Raw genomic sequence first — 11,901 nt, 5'->3', positions numbered from 1 at the left:
TTTGAGACCCATGTGTGTGTCGAGATTACTTAAAAAGTGGCAATACAGTCAAACAGGTAAGGGAATTAAGAGGTACAAACTTCCAGTGATAAAATAAGTAAGTCACGAGGATATAATGTACAGCATAGGGAATATAGCCAATAACTTTGTATAATGACATACGGTAACTAGACATTGTGGGGATTTTATAATGTTGAAAAGAAGTAGCATTTTTTAGCAAATTCATGTTGTCCCCAGGGCAAAATTCAACTTACAAAAATCAATTTGGAGAGTGAAAAGTAAATGAAAGATGGATTCAATCTGCCCCAAATGAATGTTCCCAGAAGCTTCTAAAATTTCGGAAAGGTTCATCAAAAATGGAGTCACTCGGATTTAAAAAAAGAGTCTGACTGGAAGGGTGCTTGGTCATGGCACATTATGGCATACAGGATAACCAGAGGTGGATTCTTTATTTCACAAGTTTCAAGATACAGTACAAAACGAATCTGTACATCTCTCTATTAACAGGATTTGTTTACACAATTATATTACACTTCACCAGCCTTTATACCGTATTTAATTAAATACAAAAAAAATTTACAAAAAAGTCTACCATGGTGTTCCTTCCAATGCCAGCTTATGGTCTTTTTAAACTTTTCCTAAATATTGATAGTGGTTATACCTTGATCATATCGACATTATGATTTCTTTTTTTTAATCAGAGACTAGTGTCACCTTGTTGTCATTCCAGACAGGAAAAACCGTGCATGTGAGATGACTTCCTGCACATGGCCAGGATATCCTTCTCATGCACACAGAATTGGGAGTTTTGCTTTTGCAAACAGTCATTTGAAAACACAAATCATTTTTACTTGGGATATTTTAGATCTTCTTGAAATACCAAGTGAAAGGAGAATTTTAGCTTCAAGGACTACTACACATTCAAAAATCAGGTAGTGGCTCAGACAATACGGTGTTCAGAAATTTTCTATCTTCTTTTATGCTGGAGAGCAATGACTGAGGAAAAAGATTTTCATGAAAACAGAAGTTTCTTTTGCTTTATTTCTTGCATTCTTCTAGTCATAATATTGTGCAATACATGTTAAATTCACTTCCAGAACAAATACTAGCTGTCATTGGGGCAAAAGTAGCCTGCATTGCTTTTCTTGGCAGGTAAAGGGGCTGTTTATCGGACGCTGTTTGTTTTGAAATGTGCATGTGAAACATTAGTCCAAACCTCTGTATAGGAAGTGTTCTGTGATGGAGCTAGACACTAATACACATGCTCCACACACGAAGGGTTGTGGTCTCCATTCACAGGCTTGCATGCATACATCCAAAATGCTGGTTTGAAGAACAAATAGAAGGAGCAAAGAAAGGAGGGGAAAATGAAACAAACAAACAAAAATCCTATGCAAAATACTTAAGTTTCTTGGAGGCAACAGCAGCTCTTTAATTAAATAAAGCATCAGATCATGGTCAGATCAGGGTAGAAGTTTCTACAGCTTCCCAATGGTACGGAGCTAGAACAGCTTAGCAGTAAAACTTTCGCAAATTAACCTTATATGCACAAGGGTAACAAAACCTCAAGTGTATTAAGGTAAATGATTCCAAAGTTAATCTCATTCACGTGCTAAAATAATGAATCTTGGGGAAAAAGGGCATTTACTTTTTCTGTGCCACTGAATATTAACCAAAAATAAGATAAGCCTTACTCTGAAAACAGAAACAAAAATTTCAACTACAGAAAGAAAAACAAAAAACCCAAACACCAATGCTACCTTTGTAACATAAAACAGAAGCAAATGGATGGTCTCAAGTCTCTGAAACAGTTGACTAACCACAAACCAAACGCAGAGGAGAATATAAGCTAAGTACTACTGTAGTCACCTTCAAAGGCAGGAAGACAGGCTAAAGGCAGGAGACAGGCCGCCACAGAGAAATGAAACTGCACTCAATCTGCTAACTCTAAATTCTAACATTAAAACTCCTGAATCCCGGAGTTAGTTTAATGTCACTGACATTAACTAGCTTTAGTTACTGTCATTTTATTCAAATGGATGCCATTTGATTAGGTAAGTATTGAGCATTATTTTAGGAGAAACACCAAACCCAGTTCCTACTTGCCTAGGTATTATGTCCCACGAACAGAGAAGAAAAAGGGAGCAAAGTATTTTGAGACAGTTGTAAGGACTGGAGTCATAAAGCCACAGAATGAAGTTATTCTAAACATACTGTTCAAATTTCCCGGAGCAAATGACCCAGGGAGCAAGGAAACAAGCCAGGAAGAGGCTAGGTAGAGTATACAAAGGACAGGGCAGGTAGTGGTCAACTCGCAGGAGGTTTGTTATTGCATGAAGAACATGACCGTGCCTTCCATTAGGTAGCGCGCGCTGCTTTCGGAAATGTCTCTTCAAAGCACGAGTGGAGGGAGGTAAAGCTAGAGATAAAAAATGTGGCTAAAGAAATCAGGTGGATGGACGGTGGAGGGGGAGAAAGGGAAGCTCGGTCATCTCGGAGGCTTTGCAAACATTTAAATACATTAAAACAGTTCCTTTGAAATGAAACGTGGCTGCTCCCGTGAACTCTACTCATCTTTGAAGGGTGGGAAGAGGCAGTGGTGAAGACACCAACACACTGCACCAACTGCCCTCAATCTCTCTCAGCTTAAGAGGTCAAACCTGTCTTACTATTTAAAGAGCCTGCCCAGAGCAACAGGACCCTCTGGAGGGTCTAACCTCCTACCTCTCGGATATGCTCCTAGACACATGGTTCTGTGGCCACCTCTTCAAATTTGGAAGCAATTATGTGGGAGTCAAGTTTGCTTACCAGGTTTCTCATAATACTCTAAACACACACAAAGAGTGTATGACTTCACATTGAAAGCCTTCATGTTCATTACAGACTCATTAAATCTAGTTCCAAGTACAACCCCAACTTCAAAAACCAAAGTCTTACAACTCTACAGGTAAACTCTTCAAGTTTTCTGGCAGATGAGGGATTATGGAACAAAAGAGTAGAAAGGTTACTATAAACAGACTGAGGTCAGGAGGCAGAGAAAGCCTGCTCAGGTACTAATGTAGTCTCAGACTAGACATAGGCTGGTGAATACCACCATCTGACAATAAAAAGAAATACAAATTCGGTGTAAGTTTAAATTTCTTCATTTGGAGGATATGTGAGGTCCTCGATTTTCGTTGTTGTTGCTGTGCTCCACACTATTTGACCAGGCAATTTTCAAGTGTCATAGCCTTGATTTTCCTACAGTTACCGGTGGGCGGGTGGTGCATAGGATAGCTAAGGAAGTGGCTGACTTTCTACTAAAATAGAAAACTGCAGAAGTAAAAATCGACCTGAACAGCATAAACAGGCTTTGGCTTTCCTCAACCACTGAGTTTAATGCATCTTAGATTCTCTGAGTTTCAGTTTGATAATGGTAGTCACTGTAGGCCACATCCTGGCAATCGTGTTTCAAATCTAGAGAATTCAGGAGGGTGAGATCTGTTCTTTTGCAGTAAGAAATGCAAAGGAAAATGGAACAAATGCTTCATCTTTCGGGCAAGTGTGTCTATCTTCTTGGTACCCCACCCAGAGTACTTTCATATGGTTTTCTAATTTCTCCCACTTAGTCCATCCTCTGGCTTCTGGATCAAGGCTCTGTATACTCAAAACAAACAAGCAAATTACACTGAGTAAGTGGGGGCAAATTCACATGTTAGCTTAAGGAGTCAGTTCACAATGTTTTATATATTCCATTCCAGAGAAGTGAGTTCACATAAAACTCTTTAACACGCCTTTCAGTCTCTGAAGGAGAGCAGTATGGTAGAAAGTAGGACAATCACCAATAATAAGAAACCTCCCCAGCCTTCCCTTTTAAAATAACCAATATGTTGAGTATGTATATTTGAATGTGGATTGGTAAAAGTTTCTCAGTTATTGCAGTTCTGAAACGATCTGAAGACTTTGTTTTTGTTTTTGTTTTTTTACTTAAAAGGCCAAGTTCTGTTTTCAGACTTTCAAACATGTTAAGGTTAAACTTGCGACTAACTGGTTTGTCCTTTTTACAGTGATCAGTTTTTAGTGTTGATGCATAAGACCTTAAAGGTGGTTGACAGAAGAACTTATGCACATTGAGAGAATGACCGAAAGGACCCAAGAAAGACAGCTGGGTACAGCAGACATTGAGTGTCTCATATGTTTCCAGAAAAAAATGGGGGGCCCACTGAGAGCTGTTATTCCGAACGGCACTGAAACAAACATTCAACTCAGTTTAGGTGAGAGTTACTTATCCCTGAAAATAAAGGCATCAGATTCTAAGCAGCTTTAGGAATTCAATGCTTCCTTGTGCCTCTTCCAGGAGGTGACCGCTGATCCGAAGTCCGGTATCAAATGCAAGTGTTCTCGGTAAACAACTTCCTTGGTTGTCACTGCTCATGGCTGGACATGGCGGCTGTTACTGAGGCGGCTGCTGCTCTGGCGGCCCCTCCTGCTGTGCTGGCACCGGCCGGGGCCCCGGGGGCCTGGGCAGAGGCATGTCTTGGTGCTGCCTCTGCCTGTATGCTATAACTGTTCCCAAGAGCAACGCGATGATGGTCATGAGGTAAAGGTCCCACTCAGGTCCCAAAAGCTGGTCCATGTCAAGCTGGGTGAACATATCTCGAATCTTAATGAGAATAATATAAAAATCATTATGATCACTAAGATGGCAGAGAAAGAACTAGGAAAAAAGTTACATCACAAATTAAGAGATGAATACAGAACTTATTAAAATCATTGGTTTTAGGAACACTTTGCAATGCAGTTTAAAAAAAATGGCTTTAAAAGCCTTCAACTGAAACAAAAAATAATGCTGTCTCAGGAACGGAGTTATTATTTTTTAATAGTAGGTAATACAAGTATCTAACAGGGTTCCTTTCCATCAGTAATCCAACCCATTCGTTTCCTACCATTTTTCACGGAAAATATTTGCAAGGAATACTGGGGATAGGGAGAGCCAAGGGGGGAATGATCAGTATCCTGACACGCCCGTCACCCAGCTGAGCACCCTGTTCTCCTGACCGCAGGAGACTTCACATCTTCTCTCATGTAACTGACGATGGTAGGAATCCCAGTGTTCAACAGCTGAATGACTAGTACTTTTTAGAGAGGATTTAACTAAGTCTTTAACACCTGAATTTGAACTTAAAAGTTATGTTCTACGTCTATGATACTTTGTTTTGTTTTAAGTGTCACTTAAGAGAAATCATCACTGGTATTTTTTGACTGCTACCTACCTACAAAGGAAATAAACATGGGGCATAATCCTTTAGATGAAATGAAGTTATATTTAAAAATGTCCCCATCATATATATATTTGTAGGTGCAGGTGCTAAATTTTTCTGGAAAAAGATTATAAGAAACTCTTAACCGTTTCCTGGGGTGGGACCTGTGATAGGAGATTTTGTGTTTTCTGTATTGTCTGACTTTCTCATTCTTATCTTGCTTATTACTCTCTTTTTTTTAGTTGGAGTGTAGGATGGTAGGATTATGGAGCACTTTACCCTCTTCTTTATACTTCTGAATTTAGGATGGAACCCAGCTCAGGACCCACAGTCAGCAGGGAGTCCGCTTGACGATTCCCTCCCCTCTGTTCCTCCCCCCATTCATGCATACTCTATCGCTCTCTAAAAAAAGATTTTATTTATTTATTTGACAGACAGCGATCATAAGTAGTCAGAGGCAGGCAGAGAGAGAGGAGGAAGCAGACTCCCTGCTGAGCAGAGAGCCTGATGTGGGACCCAATCCCAGGACCCTGGGATCATGACCTGACCTGAAGGCAGAGGCTTTAATCCACTGAGCCACCCAGGTGACCTAAAATAAATAAATCTTAAAAAAAAGGGAGAGAGACATGGAACACTTACATTTGTTTCCCGTATGTACTGCAAGAAATACACCACACCCAATTTGCAGAGTGCTAAGAAGACTGGTACTTGTGCATCTGGGCTGGCTTCAGCTGCCATGTCATAAAAACGTTTTGCAAGGTGAATGTCCTAGAATATAGGCAATAAATCAGAATTCAACTCTTGTCAAAGTAAGTAAAAATATTATTTAGTTTATATATTTGGAAATCAGTTTATATACTTAGAACATTTATTTTACCTTTCAAATTTTCATTTTAAGATTTCCCGTACCTAAAGGAAAAACCCAACCTGTAACTGGGTAATATTTAATTATCTGCTTCATTTCAAAAAATTTAACTGAAAAATTTTAAGATTTAGCTCATGTTCCTCCTGCCTCATGTCCTACTTGCCATGCAGATGTGCTGTCTACAGCTGCTTTCCTATGCATAACACAGGTCAGGCTCAAGATTTCCAGGGGTCACCTGTAGGTCTCAAGTTAATTTTTCTTACTTAAAACTTCAGTCAGTATAATCAGTTTCTGGTTTCAGTTTGGAGCGGTGATCTTCAAACCTGGTAACATGCTCACGATTTTTCAGAGCTTGCTTGCATATATAGTGTTAATAAGGGATTCCCATTCTGCATTTCCCTGCCTTAGACATATTTCTGTAAAAGGTGAAACAAGTCATTATGAATTCTGGTCCAGACTGGAGTGTTCTGCATGCAGATAAAAGCCAAACTGCACAGTGGGATGCTGTGAAATTTTCGTTTTACAACCTCACCTTTTCCATGCCCTGACTATTGTCAAAGACCAAACTCCAAGGAAAGAATTCCATGAGGCATGGGAAAGAGAGGCTAAACATTAAAAAGGACTTTTTCCACATAGTTCAATATAAGCATTTACATTCAGCTGTTCCCTAAACTGTCACTAGGGTGTGTCATTAGTTAAAAAGAAGGTTCTCTTCTGTTACTAACAGTAATAGTACAACTTGATTTTTTTAAAAAAAATATAACAAGTTTTTTTTGGACTGCCACATTTTTCAAGATCATGGACCAAACTTTATGTGGTAACATCGACTTCTGTGTGGGTGATTTAGTAATTAAATCTTATCAATTACATTCTGATTTACTCCATGTAACCAATCTTCATTTAACCCTCAATATTTTTCTAGCTGTACTAGATGCTGGACTGAATAGTTTTTAGTAGTATGAGTGAGTGCTTCTTTCTCTAAAAAAAGGTGACCATAATGTCTTACAAAAATTAATGGAATCATTTTGATTTTTATATATGATTAATTACTCTTTAAAGCTGCATCCCAGAGTTCCCTCCCCCAATTCTTATCTATGAAATTCTGTGCTTATTATCATATCATAGTCTTTATTCACAAGAATTTATATAAGCTATACATTATATTACAAATTAAATTATGAGAATACACATTGATTAATTTTCTTGGCTTCTAATCTATTACAAAAACAGACTGTTAGAGTTCCATTATTTTAAGTCTGATTGCTTTAGGTAAATTATTATGGACTGTATTCCATAAAAACTGTAACTTATGTGCAATCTTTATATTAGTCGCCAAGCACATATTAATTTTATTTGAATTTTAAAAATGAAGTCAAGAAAATAGAATTAAAAAAATGAAAAAACGAAGTCAGACTTGCTGACAGAGACAAAGTCTGGTCTGGCTGACTGGTCTGTCAACTAAGAGAGGCTTCAGTAACTTGGTAACATGGCAGACTCTTCCTCAAGCTGAATGCACTCGGCCTGCAGTTCCACAGTCTTGATAAAAACTAATATTTAAGTTTCTAACATTAATATAAATGTAAAATATAAAAATCTACATACTGCAATTTAAAAATTGAATATTCAAATGTGGTAAAATAAAAGGCACTTGATCAAAAAATAGTGCATTAGCAAAATGAAAATGAACAACTTGCTTTTAAGCATATTAGGTCAATCAAGTATCTCTAAGTGATAGAGGGAGGAATATAATTAGTTATTTGATAAATCTTGGTAAAACTTTTTAGTACTCCACCTAGAAGCTGAGAAAGTGAATGGTTCCAGTGACCAGGGAATAAGTACATCTTTTGCAAGTCTCTCGTTTCCAACTCTTTGCTTTCAACAAGATTGAAGGGGGACCTAACCAAGTTGTCAGTGATAGATCGCTGGAAATGATCTTAATGACAGATCACTCTGATTTCCAGCATATGTTACGGACTAAATGTTTGTGTCCAACCTAAATTTCTATGTGGAACCTCTACTCCCTTATGTGATGGTTGGGATTAGGAAGTGAGTCTCTGGCACGTTATCAGGATTAGATGAGGTAATGAGGGCAGAACTCTCATAAATGGGATTAGCATCCTTCAAAGAGTCTTTTAAGTGCTTGCTGCTGCTTTACCGCTCTCTCCTCAGGTAAGGACCAAAGCCAGAAGATAGCCGTCTCTGGCCCAAGAAGTAGCGCCTCCCCAGGCACAAATCTGCTGCCACCCCACACTGTAACTTCTCAGCCCCCAGAACTGTGAGAAATCCTGTTATTTAAGCCTCCTGAAGAAGACAGCATGTAGCTCTAAAGCAGTTTAAGGAATTAAGTGACTTTGCTATAAGATTCCTCCCATTTGTATATACTTGTTGATGTGAACAAGATTCCAGGCATATATTTATAAAAATGAAAAATGAAATTCATGCTAAATCTACTCAATAATCTTTAAACTAATTTTTAAAAGAGTCTCCATTCATCTCATCAAAAGATACAAGTTCAGTAATTACCACAAAATTAAAATTTTTGTGAAATTTATAGTATTATGTTGATTTATTCAATACTGTATTGATAACTAACCAACTATGACTAATAATATCTCGTGAATTTTTTTTTTTTTATGATTTTATTTATTTATCAGAGAGAGGGGGGGGGAGAGAGCGAGCACAGGCAGACAGAATGGCAGGCAGAGTCAGAGGGAGAAGCAGACTCCCTGCTGAGCAAGGAGCCCGATGTGGGACTCGATCCCAGGACACTGGGATCATGACCTGAGCCGAAGGCAGCTGCTTAACCAACTGAGCCACCCAGGCGTCCCAATCTCGTGAATTTTTCTTAACACTTAAGCCTATGATCACAGGAAATAAAATTTAAAATTTGAGTTCAACATACTTTGTTTCAGATTAATTATGATCGACTGATCAGTAAAATATAAATTCAGGAAGAAAAGGAAAAGATATCATTTTCATTTAGTAAGTTTGCTGTGTATTAAAAAATCAATAATGAAGACATTAAAATTTTGGTATTTAGAGTAATTCAATCATTTTTTTAAAAAGTGTTGGTGCTTCATATAGCTAAAATTTAGATCCTTTGGAGCTTATGATGAAAAAAAAATTTTTTTTTTTTTAAAGATTTTATTTTTATTTGTCAGGGAGAGAGAGGGAGAGAGAGCGAGCACAGGCAGACAGAATGGCAGGCAGAGACAGAGGGAGAAGCAGGCTCCCTGCCGAGCAAGGAGCCCGATGTGGGACTCGATCCCAGGACGCTGGGATCATGACCTGATCCGAAAGGCAGCTGCTCAACCAGCTGAGCCACCCAGCAGTCCCTGATGAAAATTTTTAATGCCAAATTAAAAATGTGTAGGAGAAAACACAGTTTTTCAAAATCCCATTAAGGGCATAAAGGCAAGAACATAAGAATGGTTCTAAAGAATGTTAGACTATATTAGAAAGGCAGAAGACTCAGAAATACATTAATCAGTAGCAAATGTCTTGTTTCAAAATGAGAAACAATAGAACACGGTTGAATACGGACAGATGGTTACTCAAATAATGAGTTACCGATGGAGGCAGCTCTGTTTTTCTGTTTTAATCAGTCTGTTTTTGGCTCACTGTCCTAAACATAGCAGTGTGTGTTTGATGATGAGAGATGGGCTTCTGAAATATTATAAAACTGTCTCATAACTTAGAACCTAAAATCTGAGCACATTCCAAAGAAAGCCTATTTTCCATAAAAATGCAGACGATTCCCCCAAATCACAATCACACCATTCAAACATTTGTTTTGAAGCAACACTCACCTGCTTAATGCCTAGTCCTTTCTCATGCATATATCCCAGATTAAACATAGCTTGTGCACTGTGTTGCTGCTCCGATGCTAGACGATAATGAATAAATGCAGTCTCGTAGTCTACGTCAGTGCCAAAGCCATAGAAATGGTAGTCTCCAAGCTTAATTCTAGCCACGGTATAGCCTTAAACAAAAATTAAATGCAAAAGTGCCAATAAATAAAGTGTGTTTTAAATAGACAAAGTGTTATTTCTCCTCCTATTAACATGTTTACATAAAATAGACTTTTAATTTTTAGCACATAAACTTTACAACTAATCCTTTAGCCAAGCTATAAATTCATTAATGACTTAAACTAGAAAAAGGCTTTTTAATAGTCAATAGGAGGTAAAACAAGCTGGGCGGTAGTCCCTGTTTCATCAGCCTGCTCTTCACATGAGCATGTTCTTGTCTATCACGCATGTACACTGTAAGGTAGTTCTCCTGGCCCACTGTTCAGGTTTGAAGAAGGGATGACCAGGCAATGTTGAAAGAAGTATACAGAAAAAATATTCAAACAGAAAAAAGGGGAAAGGTTAAAATCTTTTGGGGTTTTAGACCAGTATTTTATTATATATTCTACTCAATTCTCATTTTACGCAGCACACTGGCCTCAAACTAAAAACCAAAGAGTAAGCCATAACACGATATAAATGTCCAGTACAAAGACCTCACAGTCCTATACAGGAACCTGGGCACTAAAACTTCTGTTTTTTTTTTTTTTAAGAGTTTACTTATTTATTTATTTATTTTATTTTATTTTGACAGAGATCACAAGTAGGCAGAGAGGCAGGCAGGGGTGGAAGTAGGCCCTCTGCTGAGCAGAGAGCCTGATGTGGGGCTCCATCCCAGAACCCTGGGATCATGACCTGAGCCGAAGGCAGAGGTTTAACCCACTGAGCCACCCAGGCGCCCCTAGAACTTCCGTTTTAAGAATAACTAACTCGTGATACAAACAAGGTAAGCCATATTGGGTCTGTCTGCTTAACTTCAAGTTGGCGAATGACATTACTCAGTTTTTTGCGGGAGATAAAGCAAATTGGAGACCACGGAGAAAGGTCCCCGGGGGATGCTCTTACCCAGAGCGGAGCGGCCACTCACCTTGCGAGGCGGCCCTGTTCCAGTGCAGCAGAGCTCTGGGGTAAGTCTCGTTCTCCCCCACAATGGTGGCTTCCCCTACGGGGCAGACGATATAAATACAAATCAGGCACTTAAGAAGGACAGGCACTGGACTTTTAGGTTTCATTTACAAGCCAGGGTGTAAACATTACTTAAATAAGAATTGGGATATGGCAAAGACTGAACGAAAAAATCATTGTATTGACATCAAACCTGTATTAGAATAAAATACGGAGTTCAAAGGACTCACTGCCTCAATCCAGGACGCATTATTTCCTGCAGCACGCTGGAGGAAATAATTAGTTCCACAGAACTAATAAGGAGACTAACTACTGAGCTGCTTCTAAGGACCTATGTATCGCTGGAAAAACAATATTGTTATATGTGCTGTATTTTGAAAGATGGATTTACTAGAAGAAGTTAACTCTGTGATGAATGGCAAATCGATTTCTATTGTCAACTCTAACATATAAAACTAAACTTGGCTGGCTTCGGGAGCTGAGGGAAATGACTCAAGCATGTATGTTATTCATGTCTATTTACAACAATAAAGAAGTTTCTTTGTGGCTTTCCGCTTTAAGCATGAACAGATGATGGGATGTGAGCCAAGGTGGGGCGGCGGTGAGCCTTACTCTGATCGAGAATGAAGGCTGCATTGCTCTGCGCTACCTCGTAGCCCTGTTCGGCCAGCAGGAGGTACTGGATCACGGCGGCATTATAGTCGCCGTCTTTATAGCTGTTATAGGCCGTCATAAGCCTCTCGGACCAGCGGCCTCGTTCACATACATTCTTGAACAACTGTGAGAAGAGGAGAAGAAAAACCCGTAAGAAAATAAGGAA

The 11,901-nt window shown here is 38.8% G+C and overlaps 1 protein-coding gene across 1 annotated transcript in view; it reads right to left on the bottom strand.

Moving 5' to 3' along the window:
• Positions 1-430: 430 nt before the first annotated feature.
• The window catches only part of SEL1L (SEL1L adaptor subunit of ERAD E3 ubiquitin ligase), a 53,648-nt gene continuing 42,177 nt past the window's right edge, over positions 431-11,901 (bottom strand). The window contains exons 17-21 of the mRNA XM_004739121.3: positions 11,694-11,859; positions 11,044-11,118; positions 9,915-10,087; positions 5,880-6,008; positions 431-4,642 (exon numbers count right to left, since the gene is read on the bottom strand). Of these exons, the coding sequence (XP_004739178.1) occupies positions 4,433-4,642; positions 5,880-6,008; positions 9,915-10,087; positions 11,044-11,118; positions 11,694-11,859 (753 nt within the window). The 3' untranslated portion in view covers positions 431-4,432. The remainder of the gene's footprint in view (positions 4,643-5,879; positions 6,009-9,914; positions 10,088-11,043; positions 11,119-11,693; positions 11,860-11,901) is intronic.

Source organism: Mustela putorius, unplaced genomic scaffold, assembly GCF_011764305.1.
Source record: "Mustela putorius furo isolate JIRA1106 unplaced genomic scaffold, ASM1176430v1.1 tig00000129_pilon_pilon_pilon, whole genome shotgun sequence".
NCBI lineage: Eukaryota > Metazoa > Chordata > Mammalia > Carnivora > Mustelidae > Mustela > Mustela putorius.
This window is presented reverse-complemented; position numbering and strand designations above follow the sequence as displayed.